At 44.1% G+C, this 20,001-nt stretch overlaps 1 protein-coding gene across 1 annotated transcript in view; it reads right to left on the minus strand.

The window, feature by feature from the left end:
• MCTP1 (multiple C2 and transmembrane domain containing 1) overlaps nt 1-12,778 on the minus strand; it is a gene marked incomplete at its 5' end in the record, with an annotated part of 448,993 nt that extends 436,215 nt beyond the window's left edge. The window contains one exon of the mRNA XM_084628516.1: nt 12,176-12,778. Within this exon, the coding sequence (XP_084484642.1) occupies nt 12,176-12,778 (603 nt within the window). The remainder of the gene's footprint in view (nt 1-12,175) is intronic.
• Nucleotides 12,779-20,001: the final 7,223 nt, after the last annotated feature.

Here is a 20,001-nt window from a genome sequence, read left to right on the forward strand (position 1 = left end):
TTTTAGTACTATTACAGGGTACTGTGTGGCTGGCAAATGCCAAATCAAATAATTGCAACTGGCCTGTCTAGAATTCACCCTAAATTTTAATTTGGGTATAGTATACTTCTAAAAATATGAGACTAATTCTTCTCTCCCAGCTATGTGAAATTAGTGCAACTTCAACTCCTGCAGTGTGCCCTTGTTGCCAAGAAGGCCAATGGCATTTTGGGATGTATAAGTAGGGGCATAGCGAGCAGATCGAGGGACGTGATCGTCCCCCTCTATTCGACATTGGTGAGGCCTGATCTGGAGTACTGTGTCCAGTTTTGGGCCCCACACTACAAGAAGGATGTGGATAAATTGGAGAGAGTCCAGCGAAGGGCAACAAAAATGATTAGGGGTCTGGAACACATGACTTATGAGGAGAGGCTGAGGGAACTGGGATTGTTTAGTCTGCAGAAGAGAAGAATGAGGGGGGATTTGATAGCTGCTTTCAACTACCTGAGAGGTGGTTCCAGAGAGGATGGTTCTAGACTATTCTCAGTGGTAGAAGAGGACAGGACAAGGAGTAATGGTCTCAAGTTGCAGTGGGGGAGGTTTAGGTTGGATATTAGGAAAAACTTTTTCACTAGGAGGGTGGTGAAACACTGGAATGCGTTGCCTAGGGAGGTGGTGGAATCTCCTTCCTTAGAAGTTTTTAAGGTCAGGCTTGACAAAGCCCTGGCTGGGATGATTTAATTGGGGATTGGTCCTGCTTTTGAGCAGGGGGTTGGACTAGATGACCTCCTGAGATCCCTTCCAACCCTGATATTCTATAATTCTATGATTCCTGTTTTACACTGATGAAAGAGAGAAAGGAAAATCAGGCCCCTGGCTGTGTTCCAACTCACAGCAGAATGCATTTCCGTGGCAGGTGAAGTGATCCTTTTATGTATTTCCCAAGGTGATGAGACTTTAATCAATTAACATTTGTAAAGTACTATAAGATTTCTGGATGAAAAGTAATAGTGGAATACAAATTAGACTATTACCCTTTCAGTATATTTTGCTATTTAACTTGCAGTCTGAGGTTAAAAACAGTACTCCAAAAAAAGTTTTTGCAATACATTTCTCTAGCAGCATTGTTACTGAATTTATACCACGATGCATAGTAAAGTATTTGCAAAGAGTTATGTAAGCCTCTGTCAGGCATCATTAGCCATTAAAAGGGCAGTTCAATACTGTCCAAGGGTTCTGTTTAAAACAAAGTGACTGGCTCAAACCACCTTCTAAAATCTTATCCTATCCACCCCAAGCTAGGCTTTAAGAATTTAAAGTTTTGACCCTCCGTGTACTTTCACAGGTGCTTCTGCTCCACTCAAGCACTCTTTGGGAATACAAACCACAATTACTCTTATCTGGGGAGAAACACCACATAAAAGATTAAATTTAAAAACCCAAGCAGTGTATGAGGTGTTTGCCAGACCCCTCAATCCTGAATATAATTGTCCGTTTTATTGAGGCCCAAAGTTCTTAGTCACAAAACTACACACACTGGTGCAGCGGTGATCAAGTAGAAAGCAGAAAATGGGTTTCCTCACTGTGAATTCTCCAGTTCTGAGAAGCCTTTACCACCAGGTCCCACTCCAGTTACTCTATAAAGGGTTCCAAATTGCTGGTCAGAAAACTCAGACAGGACCCTCCAATTCACTGGTTGAATTTGGGCTCCCGAACCAACCATATTCCACCAGGATGACTATCCACAGGCTATATCTTTCACAATTTCTATCCATTTCATAAACACATTTATATGCATCATTTAACACCCTTTTCTAAAAGAACTCCAATACAAAACACTATGCAGAAGTGAATGGGGGAATAATTATAAATTGTGTAAGTTAAGTCTCTCACAGCCAATAGGTAGTGGAACTATGGGTGCTAAGTTGTCACACCCCGGCTTGAAGTGATTTCCATTATATAAAGGGTTTACAGTTTGATTCAATAGCTCTCAGCACACACACCCTCTATAAAAATTGTTCCAGCATCCCTGGTTTAGATGTTTTCCTCTTTCTTTATAGAGAAAGCAAATAACTACTTTTATTTTTAAAGCTTATAACATTAGGGGGTTACTGTTATTTAATAGCCTAATTCACAACATTATATAATCACCAAGGTCTGGAATCAGTAACAAAATTAAAGACTGAAAGACAAATTCTGTCCTCAGACTGCACATAGAGGTCTCACTGAAGCCTTGTGGAGCTCCACAGAGATGCATCCCAGGGCAAAATCTAGCATTTGTTAGTATACTGTGCCATACCACAAAATAAAACAGTTCATAAGCTGAATTATTTTTAGTAAAAAAGGGAAGCACCAGAGAAGGGGGTCAGATTATGAACAGGTATAGAGAGGGAGAGATGGGACACAGCCCCTCCCCCCAACAGAGGGAGCAAGGAGAGGCAGCACAGCCAGCAGAGCAAGAAGGGAAGAGGCAGGGCCAGAGTCTCTCCGTTTCTGGCCACACTGCTCTCCCCCACACCTCTGAAGCAACTGCAACTCCAGGGCTGGCAGGCTGCAGCAGCCGTTTTGCTCAGCCCCGCCCTGCAGAGCAGGCTGCGGCCATCCTGCCTGGTTTGGCCTGCCTGAGCAGGTTGCGGCCACGCTGCCCAGCCTGGCTTGGCTGGAGCTGCTTCAACAGAGACATCCTCCCCTGGCCCTCCCCAGATAAGGTAGGAAAGGATGGGATGGGGAGAGTGTGGGGGTCCTGGGCTAGGGGTGGGGTCATGTGGGGGGGCGTGGGCACAGGGGTTACTCCCCTGGCCCCCAGCTTCTCCCCCCAAAAAAATTTCCCCACCAGTTGCTGTCCCAGCCCATCAGGGTAAGCAGCTGGCACGCAGGGACACTTTGTTTACTTCATTTTAGAGACTAACCAATTTATTTGAGCATAAGCTTTTGTGAGCTACAGAAGTGAGCTGTAGCTCACGAAAGCTTATTCTCAAATAAATTGGTTAGTCTCTAAAGTGCCACAAGTACTCCTTTTCTTTTTGCGAATACAGACTAACACGGCTGTTACTCTGAAACCTTTACTTCATTTGTTTACCTCGAGCGTCCGCAGACACGGAGGTAAACCTATCTCGACCCGCCAGTGGCTTATCCTGATGGCCCGGGAGCCAAAAAGTTTTGCTGACACCTGAATTATAGGATCGGCTTATGAATGGGTCATAAAAATTTTCCATTTTTACTTATCCATCTTGTGGGGCTCAGCTTATAAATGAACCGGCTTATGATAGAGTATATACGGTAATTTAGGAGTACTTAATGAAGCTTTATGATTCATAGATTCCATGGACAGAAGGGACCATTGTGATCACTAGTCTGACCTCCTGTACATAACACAGGCTACAGAATTTCCCCAAAATAATTCCTAGAGAAGATCTTTTAGAAAAGCCTCCAATCTTGACTTAATTGTCACTGAAGCAGAATCCACCATGACCCTTGATAATTTGTTCCACTGGTTGATTACTCTCACTGTTAAATATTTACACCTTATTTTCAGCCCAAATTTGTCTAGCTTCAGCTTCCAGCCAGTGGACCCTGTCACACCTTTCTCTGCTAGACTGAAGACCCCATCATTAAATATTTGTTCCCTATGTAGGTACTTATAGGCTAATCAACTCTCCCCTTAACCCTCTCTATGTTAAGCTAAATAGATTGAGCTCTTTGAATCTATCATGATAAGGCATGTTTTCTAATCTTTTAATCATTCTCTTGGCTCTTTTCTGAACCCTCTCCAATTTATCAACATCTTTCTTCAATTGTGGGCACCAGAACTGGACATAATATTCCAGCAGCACATTGAGGTGTGCAAAATACAGAGGTAAAATAACCTCTCTACTCCTACTCAAGAATCCTTTGTTTATGCATCCAAAGATTATATTAGATCTTTTGGCCAGCATCATATGGAGAACTCATATTCAGCTAATATCTGCTATGACCCCTAAATCTTTTTCAGAGTCACTTTTTTGCAGGATAGAATCTTCCATCTTGTAAGTATGGCCGGTATTATATGTTCCCAGATGTATTAAAATGCACAGTTTGCTTCCGCCCTACTTATCAAGTGATCCAGATCACTCTGTCAGTTGACTTGTCTTCCTGATTTACCATTCATTCCAATTATTGTGTCATCTGCAAACTTTATCAGTGATGATTTTATGTTTTCTTACAGGTCATTGATAAAAATGTTTGAAAGTATAGCCAAGAACCAATCCCTGCAGGACCCCACTAGACACAGTCAGTTTTAAAAACTGTGTGTGCTGATGCTTTTAAGTGCTAAAAAGCACTTTTTTTGCAATGAAATGATAGAACTCTAAATAGGAATTTTGCCTAACAACTTTTCTATATGCACTTCACCATACTGGCAGTGTAGGTTGCTGCCTTGTCTCACCCAGCCCAGGTAGGACTGACACCACAACCTGAGTCTGGAGGAGGCCCTTTTCATCAGGGCTTTTTTTTTTTTTTTTGCTGAAAAGTTCCATAGCTAAATCATTTCACTAGCACAGGTCTTCCTTGTCAGACCCTCCCTGCTCCTGGCAACTTTCCTCTGTCCTCCCACAGGCAATATACTGGGACACCTGCTATTCCAGGACTTATACATTCCAGGACTTATCCCAAAAGCCAACCTGCTTCCTGTAGCTCCCTTTTCCTCTTTCAGCCTTTATAGTAATCACCTAGACCCTTCCCAGTTAGGATTGATAATGCCCTCTACCAGTGCCAAACAGCTCTGGCCACAGACCCTTAAAGGGGCAGATGGCTCCATCATAGGCAAGATGAAGCACTGAAAAAAAATTCCTAAAATTCTATCATAGTAGCAAGTTGTTTTAGATTTTTCACTTTAAATTGTGGATCAAGCATGAACTTTCTCTTTTTAAAATGGTACCTAAAATGGAGCACACATGGAACAGTTCTACAGTAACAAACTTATTATTTTCCATTCCTTGGTGGTCAAAGGAGTTAGTCCCCTTGTTAAAAAATGTTTCCTTAAGAGATGCTACTATTATAGAAAATAAAAGATTCAGCAATGACCACTGAAGAATTTAGTTGCAAACTACCATGCTGTAACAATTGTGGTAAAACACTGTATAAGGCTTTTTTGTAAATACAATTGTATTCAATTCAACTTTCACAAGTACTACTGTACTTTTACCAAAAACAGGAAAAGTGAAAGATATGGGATTGCAATATCAAAACATAGAAGTAACCCGTTTACCCCACACTGTGTTCCAATCCTGACTTTCCAACGAGCCATTCATTCCCCCAAATGCAGTTTGGGGGGGGGCAGGAGGAGAGTAAATTACAACCCTATACCTGCAAAGATTTCAAGGAGGAAAAAATGAAAGTTCAAAATAAAAGAGTTGCTAGCTGGCTTTGAAATGTCTCTGCTCTGGTTACCCCACTCCAGAGGATGGGGAAGAAATTTAAATGCTAACCAGCCAATTTTGCAAGTGATCCACTTTGAAAACTCCAGGGACGAGCTTTAGTTAATTATAAGCACAAGTGAACTTCCACTTGATTAAATACGGTTGTACTGTACTGTCTTTTGATTTTAAGATTAACTATAAGTGCATACAGTTAAAGTATTGCGACGTAAGACATAAATCAAAGACACAGCCTAAAAGATGAGAAGCAGACAAATACAGCTCACACTGCTAAAGGAACATCTTCTGTCAGAACTGCATAACTGGAGGGAGTCTGGGGGAGATCCCAGAATCTAGACTCATCCACTGGTAACATTAAAGACCAGGGAAAGAGAGCCTTCAGAAATTCTTCAGAAAGCTGTTGCAGAGGAAATCTTTAGCAACAGCTCCTTTCCCCACTCCTTTATCTTACACTTTTCTATTAACTGATAGGAGGTTCTCTTGGCCCAAACTCCTGTACTCTGTTTTTTCTCTGGCATCCCAAAAAGTAAATTGTTTCCTGCTTCCATGCCATGCCTGTCCACAGGGAGGACAGTATAGGAACTCAGTTGGGTCCACCTGAATTTAGAAGAAAACACTACCGTAAAAGTTGGCTCTTCTTCCTCTAACAGCCATCCATGACAGCCCAGAAGAGGGGAAGGGGGGGGGGGAAACCAATGACCAGTTACAGCTCCCCAGTGGTTAAACAGGATTGAACTAGGAGGGGGATGATCACCACACTAGACAAGAGAACACTGGATAGAGAGCACTGCTTACCCAAGCCAGGGCAAGGAGGGAATGCTCCCTCCGCTTTTAGCGGAGAAGGAGGAGGTGTGCTCCCTCTATTTATTTTAACCTCCGCAGCTCACTATCTTACACCAGCTAGCTAGAAATAACTGGAACTTAGGTCAAGCAGAGGAAGTGCAACTGGGCAAAGAATAGGCATGAAGAAGTATTGACAGTGGCCTCTTGACCTTGTGAAATAATATCATATGTTCATTTCTTATGCTGACAGATTGGACACCACTTACCTAAGCCATGATCCTGCAAAGAGAGCTCAGCAGGTACACCCCCCTACATCAATACAGTTCTTTGTGCAGGATGAACTCCTCAGGTCATGGAATGCACCTTTATTCTCCTGGTGAGGTGTCATGCACACCAACAGCAGTGTAGACAGAGTAAATTAATAATAAATAGATTGTTTTTACTAATTAAAGATTAAATGTGCCCAAGACCACGTCCTTAATTCTTTTTCGAAGAGTCATATTTCTATATTCCTGGTTTTTACTGTGGAACCAGGGCCGGTACAACCAGTAGGCGAACTTGGCGGCCGCCTAGGGCGCCAAGTCTTTGGGGGCGGCCAAAAGCGCACTCCGGATAGGCGGTGGAGCAGAGGTGAGCTGAGGCAGGGGGGCGCGGGGAAGGCCACCTGCAGCAAGTAATGGGGGGAGGGGAACTGCTCCCCGCCCCAGCTCACCTCTGCTCTGCCTTCTCGCTCCGCTTCTCCCACCTCCCAGGCTCGTAGCGCCAAACAGCTGATTGGCACCACGAGCCTGGGAGGCAGGAGAACCGGTGTAGCAGTGGCATGCTCGGGGAGGAGGCAGAGCAGAGATGAGCTGGGGCGGGGAGCTGCTGCACGGCTCCCCAGGCCAAGGGGGAGTGGCTGCGGGGAGCTGCTGCGCGGGGCCGGGCGGGCGCAAGGTGGAAGTTTTGCCTAGGGCGCGAAACATCCTTGCACCGGCCCTGTGTGGAACTATGACAACTTCTACAAGTTAAGATACTGAACAAAGTTTGTCCTTAAACAGTATTTTAAAAAAATTACATGTACTTTTGTTTTTTCTTCCTAAATTATACATGGTTATATTCATTAATACATAAAGGGGAGAGGGTGGAAATCAGTCCTCAAGTTATTCCACACACAGAACTCTGATCAACTTCCATGGGACTCATATGCTCTGTATCAGACCCATTAATGAGAGACCATCCGATATAAATGGGTAGGCTTTCATTGACTGAGTTTATGGCTTGATTTTGTTTTATAGGTTGACTCTGATATTACTCACTCTGGTATAACTCCACTGAAGCCAGTGAAATTAAATTGCTGTATGTGACAGTAGGATTATGCCCTTAAGGTTTGCTTTTTTGGCTTTGCTATTTTAGAAACGTGAGAAATCTGCTATTTGAAATTCAGCTTCCATTGCTTTGAAAGGTTATCGTCTTGACTGAACGTCCTACAAAGTGCCCAACACACAATGTTTTTAGGGAGTTTTTATATATTCAGCTATCAAACTAAAAATTTATGAGTATAGCCACAGCTACTGTATTGATTTTTATTGCCACACACATTGGAAGTAAACAAACAAGCAATAATAAATTATGTCCTTGCAGTGCAAGCACAGCCTGAGTGAATCCTAGAAGCTAGAGAATGCGTCTAGGCCTATATTTCATTAATGAGACTGACGTTAGAAAGAAGTTGAGGGCGCCAGCAGTGGCTGATTTAGAGTAAGTGGGGCCCTGCATGCAGCTTCATTTTCAGGCCCTCCCCTCGGGATCCAGCCAAGAAAAAGAATGCTCTCTCCTCTCTCCCCCCCATTTTTCATTCTTTTTTTCTTCATCCTCCTCCTATACTATAAGTAATGGAAAGTTAATGAAAATAAAGTGAAGTACCTTGATTGGGGCAGGGGATTGGGGTACAGGAAGGGGTGCGGGCTCTGGGAGGAAGTTTGGATGCAGGCTCTGAGCTGGGGCAGGGGGTGGGGAGAGGTTCGGGCTCTGGGAGGAAGCTTGGAAGCGGGGTGCATGCTCTGGGATGGGGCGAGGGTTGGGGTGTGGGAGGGAGGCAGTGCTTACCTCGGGCAGCTCCCAGCACACACACACACACACCCGACCCACCCACCCACCCTCTGGCAGCGGCTCCTAGGCACGGGGGGGAGTAGGCGCAGGAAGGGGGTCTCCGCGCACCACTGCCTGCAGGCACATTCCCCGCAGCTTTCATTGGCCACAGTTCCCGGCCAATGGGAGCTGCAGTCTTGGTGTTCAGGGCAGGGGCAGCGTGCAGAGACACACACACACACAGGGGCCACAGGGACATGCCAGCTGCTTCTGGGAGTCAAGTGGCACGGAGGGAGGGAAGCAGAGCGGGCAGGGAGCCACCTTAGCCCTGCTGCTGGCACGTCTCTGGGCTGCCCTTGGAGGGAGGAGGCGAGTAGGTCTGGGTAGCGCGCGGAGCCGCCTCCTCCCCCCACAGGGGTGCACAGAGACGTGCCAGCAGCTGACCGCTTCCCGGAGCGGTCTGGGGCCACCGGCCACAGCATGCAGGCAACCTGCCTGCCTGAGCCCTGCTGTGCTGTAGCCTGGACTCAGGGGCAGGTTGTCAGATATTTGTCCTGCATTTTGGGGGCCCCCCCTCTATCGCTGGGGGCCCCGTGCCACCACATGGTTTGTTTCATAGTGAATCCACTCCTGAGCACCAGTCTACTTTGCTTACAAGTTACATGGCACTGTTCTACAAATGTTACGACCCAGCCCCTCTTAAAGTGAGGCTGTCCCTCTTGACAAAACTTAACATTGCAAAGCATATGAAATACATATATAGTTCCCTTGCCAAAACATCAAATTAAGCAGAACAATGTTGAGAAATGTTTTCATGTTTATCATGAGAATGTTTTTAAATTGCCAAATACAGTAGACTGTAAAAGGGTAAAATATACTCCAGCTATTGTAATTACATAACTCATGTAATCCAGAGCAGTGGAAGGACACCTAGAGCAGTGGAGGTTATATTGCATTTTATAGAACTTCCTTATGAAATTCGGGGGGTGGGAGGGTTGTTTTTTTAAAAACACAAGAACCACTCATTCATTATCTGCAATATTTTGTCCTGGTTTTGACCAGTCTAGGCATGATACCTATGTCTTCCTCCCTACATTTTCAAACTAAAAATATCACCCAGTTAAAGAAAATTTTCACTCATTCCAAAGTTAACATTTTTAAAGTTAGTCCTTGTAATGATCTTCAGTGATGAAAAATCGTTAAAGAGAAATATCCATTTTATAAACTCTTGCTTAAAAGTGATTTTGATTCTAAGATCAAGAAGCAAAAGTAATTTAACAATTTTCCTGATCTCTCTCAAAACACTGGGAAGCTATATAAAGGCCCGGATTCAGCAGAGCACTTATGGCTCAATGAAGTCAGTGGTTAAAGTTAAGCTTAGGCTTTGATTCTGCACAGATTTTTGCAATAATGAACTTTACATATGAGGAGTCCCATTGACTTCAATGGCATAAAGTTCAGAACACACACATCTTTACAGAATCAGGGGCAGAATTTGTTCAGTGCTGACTAACTCAAATATACATACACTTTATAGATTCTTCCTGACACTCAAAAACTGAAGTGCACCTTTTAATTCAGTTACTCATTTCTCCCATAGCTAAAGATCAAAGAAGATTGATATATTCTTGTACCATATTTTCAAATAATTATTTCTGCAAAAGTATTTGATTGCTTAGACATACACTAACTCTAGAGTGACTCACATATCCTGAACTTTTCTAGTAGAGAATCCATTGTAGGAGTCGACAGACCTATTAACAACAAGCATCATCACTTAACTTCAAGCTGACAGCCATAAGAGTGACAGCTTTGAACAACACCTTCCTCCAATAATGAAAAAAATGACTATTTCAGCCTGAAATTACTGCAGTGTGCGTGAAACATTTGCTAGTAGTGTCTGACAAATATTCTGCAAGTTCATATATATTTTAGAAATAACTTGTATTATCACAGATGCTATTTGTGCTGGTATTTGTACATAGGCACAAAACAGGTTCACTTTTCTATATTATGCGAGAAAAGAAGTTACCCAACCAGAGCAGTACCGATAAATTAAAGTAAATGGGGCACATCATCAGGCTGTAACAGATACAGGGCTTTCCTACATGGGAAAGTTACACAAGTATAAGATGGTGTGAATTTAAACCACTTGAGTTATACTAATATAACTCCCTGTGAATGCCCTTATGAGGGAATGAGAATGCCTTTTTCTGATTTAGTTTATGTCACTGTCTTTTTGTAGTGTACTTTAAACCACTTCCATTCTTATAAGAGCATCAACATGGTGGAGTTACACCCATATGATTATAGCAATTTAACTATACTGGTATAGTTTATCAGTGCAACTGGAAAAGTTTCTTGTGTAGACAAGCCCATAGCGAGGCATACAGAATTACTCTGGCAGTGTTAATGTCATGATGTGCCCTGATGTCACCAGTATGTTTGATTAACGGATTACTCCTGAAAAGTCCCAGATCGTACAACCACTTACAGATGTTTAACTTTTAATTACATATGCTCATAAAACTTTTAATTCAATGGAACTACTAAAATGCATGAAATTACACACAGTGCAGAGTCAACCTGTGGAACTCTTTGCCAGAGGACATTGTGAAGGCCAAGACCATAACAGGGCTCAAGAAGAACTAGATATGTGTATGAAGGATAGGTCCATCAATGGCTACTAGCCAGGATGGGCAGGGATGCAAAACCATGCTCTATTTGCCAGAATCTTGGAACAGGCAGCACAGGATGGATCACTTGTTGATTACCTGTTCTATTCATTCCCTCTGAAGCACCTGGCATTGGCTGCTGTCAGAAGACAGCATACTGGGCTAGATGGACCATTGGTCTGATCCAGTATGGCCATTTTTATGTTCTTATTAAGTGGTGGTAGGATCAGAGCCAGAGTTTTTCAGTGTTCCCTAGTCACAACTTTTCTAAGACTCCAAAAGTTGCAAACCAAACTATGAACATGGAACCCTATGCCTACAAATGTCATATGACAGGATCAAAGCCTAGAAGACATACTGTTAGCATTATGCAAAGCACAATCCCCAAATACTCACACAAAACTTCAATTTTTGTTAATGGCAATGTGGCCTGAATAAAAGACTTCAGATTTACACAGAGCAGAATGTGGCCCACAGTGGAACATGTGCACATTTTGTTTTTAAATTGTGTCCTTATATTTAGCCAGGAAATCAGAATGATATTGGAATCATTTGCACTGTGAAGAGAGAAGACCCTTCAGTGCACCAGATGGTGATGTTGATTACTTTTCCCTGGGCCTGATAGCCTTGACAATCGCCTCTACACTCACTTTCCCTCTTAAATACACGGTGCCCCCATACGTTCAGTTTAAACAGTGGTGCAAACACACGCTCCTCCCACAGCCTGAGGCTCTCCCTCCTGTGTGCACGTGCAAGACACACAGCTGGCAAGAGTGAAGCTTACACTTAGTCACACTCTTCTTTCCTAAGCAGGTTTCAAAGTAACAGCCGTGTTAGTCTGTATCCGCAAAAAGAAAAGGAGGACTTGTGGCACCTTAGAGGCTAAGAAATTTAGCTCAGGAAAGCTTATGCTCAAATAAATGTGTTGTGGCACCTTAGTGACTACGTCCTCCTTTTCTTTTTTCCTAAGCAGGTTTGCCTCCCTTTCTAGGGCGTTTGAAGGGAGCTGGGTTTACCTGCACCTCCCGTGGAGCCTGACTTTCCTCTGCCTTGCACCTGCTGTCCCATTAACACCTTTTCAGAGCGCGGGGAAGGGAATGCTACCGAACCAAGAGGCGCCTGTTTCCCGCCCACACTTTACCCAAGCGGCGTGGCGCCGCGGCGGAGACCACAGGGCTCTCCAAGCTCAGGGGAATAAGGACGCTCTCCCGCCCCCTCAGCCGGAGCTGTCAGTGGTACCGGGGGAGAGGGACTCACCGCGCTGCCCTCGGCTCCCTCGTCTTCGCTCCGCGCGGCTCTGGGCTCGTCCTGCAGCAGCTGCTCCAGGCAGGTGGTGCCGGGCAGAGAGGAGCTCTTCTGGTGGGTCAGGTGTGCTGCGGGGCGGCGTCCCTCCTCCCCTCCTGCCTTGTCCGCGCGGGCTGGGGCAGCGGGGGGCAGCGGGGAGGAGGAGAGCGAGGAGGAGACGGGAAAGCCGGCACGGCGGCCTGGCGGCTGCTGCCCCTTGCCCTGGTGGAGCAGGTGCTCGCGGAGGCGGCGCAGGGCGGAGGCGGGCTCGCCGCCCGGCTCCAGCGGCTCGGCCGAGGAGCAGCACAGGTTGGGCTGCGAGGAGGAGAAGACGCGGTCCAGCACCTGCTTCCGCCTCTTGAAGCCGCTCCACCTGGCGCCGGGCAGCGGGTCCCCCTTGCTGCTGCCCGCAGGAGGCGCGGCGGGGGGCTGGGGCTCCGCAGTGCGGCGCTCCGCGCCGGACCTGCAGCTCCTGGCTTTGCTGCCCAGCTGCAGGCTCTTCCAGAGCCAGGCCTGGAAGGAAGCCGCCGGCTCGGGCTCGCTGGGCTTGTCCCCAGCAGCAGCCCGCGGCTCCATCCTCTTCCTCCCGCCTTCACTCCCCCGCGGCTCCTGCTTTGGCGGAGGCTGCGGGAGCAAGAGCAGCAGAGTCCGCTGGCTCTCGGCCGCTTCAATCCAGCCCCGGGTGGGGAGGAAGCTGCGCCCGCCCTCGCAGCGGGATGCGCACGGGGGCCGCCGCCGCCTCCTGGTGCTGCAGCAGCCCCGGCTCTTTCCACCGGCCGGCTGCCAGCGGGCGCAGCAGCTCGATGGGCCAAACCGGCGGCACCAAAGTTTACCTGGCTCCCTTTCCCTAATTCCCTTCCTGTGGCTGCGGGCGGTTTTCACTGCCCGCGGGAGCCGGCTGCTGGCTAGGGCGGGGGGTTAACAAACACGTGCGCGATCATGGGGCAAACCCAAAACCGGGGGGAGGAATCATCGCTTCAGATCAGGATGGAAAGTTTGAAACGATAAATCCGCAGATAGTCCCCTGGCGGTTGCGGGCTGCTATGAACCCAGACAGCCCTGCTGCTGCGCAGATTGGGGCTGAGCTCCCAGGTGATTCTGCAAACGCTTTTATCACGGCGCCAACCGTGAAAGTTAGGAGTTTATGGAGGGACGCTGATTAATTGGCCCACAGTATAGTCACAGCTGCGGAGGGGATGATGAGTGAGTGGCTTGTCACCGTACGCATCCAAAGTTGTAATATAAGCGGGTTCTCCCTGCCTCCTGTTTTCCCTTCCACATCCGACTGCATGTGCGACCAGTCTCTATGAGAGAGAGAATATAACAATCAGCAGATACTGTCATTTAACCAGTAGGTATGGCAACTATAAAAATGACTGCAACCCTGTGATTCCTTGCAGGCTAGTTCCGGGAAGTGGTGGGGATTAAAGGCATAGCATCTATATGTAGACTAAAACAACGCTTGCGGGTTATGATTTCCATTTATAGCACGAATGTCTGCTACTTGCTCCCTATTTCCCACACCGCGATGCGTGCAGATAGGGCCGGACTGGATCTGAGGTCTCGGACTTGTTCCGCACGATTACCTTGAGCTGCTGTACCGCCAGAGGTTTTCCTTCCAGAGCTCTACAACTGTCCTACATTGGCCTCACGCGCGTGAGGGTTAGTTTGCTCACGATGGGAACTGGGCTTTTGCATATGGAGACTCAAGTTGAGGAAATTAATCTGAAATTATAGGCAAGCGATGTCTGGCAAATCTCCTTTCATGTATTTCAGAGTAGCAGCTGTGTTAGTCTGTATCCGCAAAAAGAAAAGGAGTACTTGTGGCACCTTAGAGACTAACAAATTTATTTGATAATAAGCTTATGCTCAAATAAATTTGTTAGTCTCCTAAAATGCCACAAGTCCTCCTTTCCTTTGATGGAAAGGCTGAAACAGCTGACTTTTCTGCCAGGCCCACTTGCTTGGGGATAAGCCTTTAATTCTCAGTGCCTCCAGCAGTATCTTAAGGTAACATTGTCTTCCTAATAGAAATTGTGAGGACCTTTCAACATAGATCATTATGAATACCTGACCTATTCTCCCAATAGTATTTTTCTCTAAAGCCATTCACAGAAGTGTCGCTGTTGAAAGTGATGCTATGGAAGTGATGCTGGAGCAATGATTGTTACTGCATCAGTCATTTTAAATAATCGCAGACATCACAGAAAACATTGACCTTAGTACACAATTTATCCAGAGGTACATGATAATAATGTACATGACATCTTCTGGTTTGTAGCTATATCCATATCAAGTCTTGCTTTTCTGAAGGTATGAGAAAAATCATCTAGTGGGTTCCAATTTTCTGTGCAGCTAGAAAGCTTGTCTCTCTCAACAACAGAAGTTGGTCCTATAAAAGATATTACCTCTCCCATCTTGTCTCTTATTACATTGAATTGTCTATTCCTATCACAACACACACAAAATGTAGGTAAACAATAGAACAACAATCAGGGATTAGCTCTCACAATACAATTTTGGATCTCTCTGAACCTTTGTTGTTTATTTATTTAAAAAGTTGAGGGATTCAAATGGTGCCTTTTAGAACTGCATTCCACCATCACCAGCAAGGCCAAAGTAAGGAAGTACACAAAAGGCCAGATCCTTACCTCATGTGCCTCAATGAAGCTTTATTGACATCACTAATGTACACTAGCTGAGAATCTGGCCCTGAGTATTAAGGACACTTGCTGAAATTCATGCTACTGTTTACATTAAACTGTAAGTCTAATGGGTATGTTGCTAATGTAGTACATTAGTACATAAGAAAGTTTTGTTGATGTAAATGGTGTTTATTGTGCTGAGCGAAATGATAAGAAGGGCAGAAACTCCACTTGTTGCATCCCAGAAAATGAGAAAGAGAAGATGTCCTGTCAGAATAAATAGAAGCAATTATGCACAAGGACAGTCATAGAGGACCAGGTTTTCAGTAATGTTTTGCCTACAGAATATACAGGTGCAAACAGCTGCACTTGCAAAATACATAATGACAAGGTGCAAAATTGCATATGCAAATACCTGTACATGTTTTGCACATGTAGCTTCCAGTTTGCATATGAAAACATATATTTTGCAAATCGCCTTCAGCGCCTCTGAAAATCTGGCCACTAAAGTCACTCTTGACATATGTCAAAATTCCCAAGAGGAGAAAACAAAAAAAGGACAGAGTTAATGCTAAAAAGCTAGCAACCAAGACAAACTTCATTATTTAACCACAAGAGCCAGAGTACAAAGCTGGGAATATTTAATATAAGGATTCAAACTAACATCCAAAAAGACAAATAGCAAGAAAAAAATTTATTTTTGCCCTTACTTTTCACTGTCTGAAATCTGGATGCCTGATAGGTAACTGGATGCTGAACTGCTACAATTCCCGGCCAGCCCTAAATTACAAGTAGATCATTCATTTTCCTAGAATGAATTCAATGTGGGCAGGCCCTTTGCTGTCTTTCCAAAACCATATTTACAGAACAGAAGTTGACCAGTGACTAAACTGGACTGCTCCCTAGTAATCTTGCTTTCTTTGAAACCATTGCCTAGTTTTCCATTAAATTCAATTGGAGCAGAGTTGACCCCCGGTTTGGCGTAATAATCATGCAAACTCATGGGGTAGGTCTTTACTGCAAAGTTAGCCTGGGAAATTGGCACCCAAGTCAGAGCACTGGTGCTAGGCTAACCCAGGTATGAGCATCCCTAAAGTTGGAGTCTGGGAATGCTTAGGTGAGGAAAATGGGACTGGGATGAGGAGTCAGAGATGGGGAAGGGACAGAACTTGGACAGAGACAGGTTGGATAGAACAAGGCAGAAGGGGACAAGCTTGGGAGGCAATTGGCGGAAGAGTCTGTGCCCGCTAAAGAAAACTTCTTTCCAGAGATTTGAGTGGAATCTAAGATTCCTGAATCTCATCATTCCCCTGCCATCCATAAATACCTTTGAAACCTGTGCCAAAGTCTCCCATGCCCCTCTAGAGCTGGTCTACATAGCAATAGTAGCTTGTCATTCTCTATCAGTTACTCCATTAGCCAAATGGCAGAGGTGTGTGCCATGAATCTAAAGCAGTGGTGGGCAACCTGCGGCTCATCAGAGTAATCCACTGGCAGGCCGCCAGACAGTTTGTTTACATTTGCATGGAAATCTGCCATGCAAATGCTCCCAATGGCTGCTGTTCGCCGTTCCCAGCGAATAGGAGCTGCGGGACACGGCACAGGCTGCAGGGACATGCTGGCTGTTATGTCCCGCAGCTCCCATTGGCTGGAAATGGCAAACCGCGGCCACTGGGCTGTGGGCGGCCATGCAAATGTAAACAAACTGTCTGGTGGCCTCCCAGTGGATTACCCTGATGGGCCACGTGCGGCCCGCGGGCTGACCACCACTGATCTAAAGGTTCCAACCCTGCTGATGAACCATGTAGGTGTGATTATGATGGATTCCACATGATGTAGTTTTTGCTTTTTCAATTTGCTTTTTTAACCTATGAAATTATACCCAAAAAATGTTAAAAGAACATTATTGCAAAGTCAAGCACTCAAAAGTTAGGAAATGCTAGAATTAAGGTTGCCTGGGCAACATAAATTTGCTGCCTATGCATTATAATACAGTTAATTGCATGATCACATATTACTTTTTCCTACAGGACCCCTGCCTTATTCAGTATACAGGATGGACCTGCTATGGGGATGAATCTGTGAAGGTTGTGCAGTGAAAAAGACTCTTGTCTGAAGGGCCTCATCTCATTTGTTGCAGAGGTTGAAAGGTGTGTAGTGAAAGGTCTTGTGAGTCAAGCTGTTCAATTACAGCAACTCACACCATCCTCGGGGTGAAACAGATCCAAGATTGGAAGGCAGTCTAATGATCCATGGCAAAATTGCAAGAAGTCATGATGGCATAATCTGGCATTAATCAGAAGCAACTCATCATAAACAGGTCCATAAGAAAGGGAGTTATTGTACATGTTGAATTCTCTGAGCTAAATTACCTTTTGAAACCTTATTGTAAATCTGGAAGGAGGATCATAGCAAGGAGGCTTATGCCATTGTAAAACCAGAAGTCACATTAATTTTGAAATTCCTAGTTTGAATGAGACAAGAGTGACAATGCAATGGCATATGGGACTTCACACCAAAAATAAATAATATTTTCACAATGTGGAAATAAGGTTTTATACAATGCAAATATATAATTTATATTTGGAAAAAAGTACTTGTCTGTGTTTTGTCATTAGTTGCTGTGCTGCTCTATGTTTATCTATGTTTCTATAGATTAAAACTGAGACAAATACAGAGTGACTCAATAACTCAAGCAAGAGGCAGAGAAAATACAGAGTAGATAACTACTTTTTCATTTTCACTGTTACTGTCAGAAAGGAAGAAAAATCTTGTGAGATAAAAGCAGTCTTCAGTACTCTATGAGGCATTTCCTAGTTCTTGCTGTAAGTCACACAAGGCTAACCCAAGCCTGTTTCAAGTTGAAAAATAAAAGTGACATTTTTATAGATTCATATATTCCAAGGCCACAAGAGACCATTGTGAACATCTAGTCTGACCTCCTGTACATAACACAGACCATAGAACTTCCCCCAAATAATTATTTTTTGAAAAAATCCAATCTTGATTTAAAAATTGTCAATGATGAAGAATCCACCACAACCCTTGGTAAATTGTTCCAATGGTTAATTACTTTCACTGTTAAAAATATATGCCTTATTTTGAGTCTGAATTTGTCTAGCTTCAGCTTCCAGCCAGTGGAACCTGTTTTACCTTGCTCTGCAAGACTGAAAAGCCTGTTATTAAATATTTGTTCACTATTTTAGATATTTACGGACTGTAGTCAAGTCACTCCTTCACCTTCTCTTTGTTAAGCTAAATGTATTGCGCTCTTTGAGTCTATCACTATAAGGCATATTTTCTAATCCTTTAACAATTCTTGTGGGTCTTCTCTGAACCCTCTCCAATATAACAATTCCTTCTTGAATTGTGGAGTCCAAAACTAGACACAACATTGCCAGAGTGGTCTCCCCAGTGCCAAATATAGAGGTAAAATAACCTCTCTACTCCTACTCAAGATTGCTCTTTTTATGCATCCCAGGATCATATTGGCTCTTTTGGCCACAGCGTCACACTGGGAGTTCATGTTCAGCTGATATCCTCCATGACCTCAAAATCTTTTTCAGAATCACTGCTTCCCATTCTGTAAATATGGCCTACATCTTTTTTCCTAAACATATACATTTACATTTAGCCATATTAAAATGCATATTGTTTGCTTATGCCCATTTTACCAAGCAACCCGGATAACTTTGTATCAGTTAATCTGTCCTCTTCCTTACTTCAGTGGTTCTCAAACTAGGGCCACCGCTTGTTCAGGGAAAGCCCTTGGAGGGCCAGGCCGGTTTGTTTACCTGCCGCGTCCACAGGTTCGGCCGATCACGGCTTCCACTGGCCGCTGTTCACCGCTCCAGGCCTATAGGGACTGCGAGCATTGGCCTGGAGCACCGAACCACGGCCAGTGGGAGCCACGATTGGCTGAACCTGCGGATGCAGCAGGTAAACAAACCGGTCCGGCCCACCAGGGGCTTTCCCTGAACAAGCGGCGGCCCGAGTTTGAGAACCACTGCCTTACTTACCACTCCCCTAATTTTTAAGTCATTTGCAAATTTGATCAATTATGACTTTATTTTTTCTTTTAGGTGATGGATAAAAATGTTAAATAATGTAGGGCCAAGAATCAATCCCTGTGGAACCTCACTGGAAACACACCTGCTCAATGGTGATTTCCCATTTACAGTTACATTTTGAGACCTATCATTTATCCATTTTAAATCCATTTAATGAATTCCACATTAATTTTATATCATTCTAGTGTTTTAATCAAAATTTTGTGCGGTAACCTAGTCAAACACCTTACTGTAGTCTCAATATATTATGTCAACACTATTACCTTTATCCACCAAACTAGTAATCTCATAAAAAAAAGATATTAAATTAATTTGACAGGATCTATTTTCCATAAATTAATTAATTACATTATCCTCTTTTAACTCTTTATTGAGTCCCATATCACCTGCTCCATTATCTTGGTCAGGATTGATGTCAGGCTGATAGGCCTATTATTACCTAGGTTATCCTGTTTACCCTTTTAATAAATTGGCATAACGTTAGCTTTCTTGCAGTCTTCTGGAACTTGCCCAGTGCTCCAGAAGTTGCTGAAAATCAACATTAGCAGTCCAATGAGCTCCTCAACCAGTTCTTTTAAAACTGTTGGATGCAAGTTATCTGGATCTGGACCTGATTTAAAAATGTCTAACTTTAGTACCTACTATTTAACATCCTCCTGAGATACTAGTGGAACTGAAAGAGTGTTATCATCACTATATGATGAAACTATATCATGTTTTCCCCCAAATACAGAACAGAAATATTTATTGAACACTTCTGTCTTTTCCGCATTATTATTGATAATTCTATCATTTCCATCTAGTAATGGAGCAATATCATTGTCATGATTCATTTTGTTCCTAATATATTTTTTAAAACCCTTCTTATTATCCTTAACTCTGCCGGCTATAGATTTCTCCTTGTGTCCCTTTGCATCCCTTATCAATTTTCTACAATTTCTATTTTCTGATTTATATTCATTACTATCAACTTCCCCTGTTTTCCATTTGTTATATATTATTTTTGTATTTTTATAGCAGCCTTCACTTTGCCTCTAAGTGAAGTCAGTTTTTTAACCAGTACTGCATTTTTCCTTCATAGTGG

Source organism: Lepidochelys olivacea (genome assembly GCF_965140295.1).
Source record: "Lepidochelys olivacea isolate rLepOli2 genome assembly, chromosome: 5".
NCBI lineage: Eukaryota > Metazoa > Chordata > Testudines > Cheloniidae > Lepidochelys > Lepidochelys olivacea.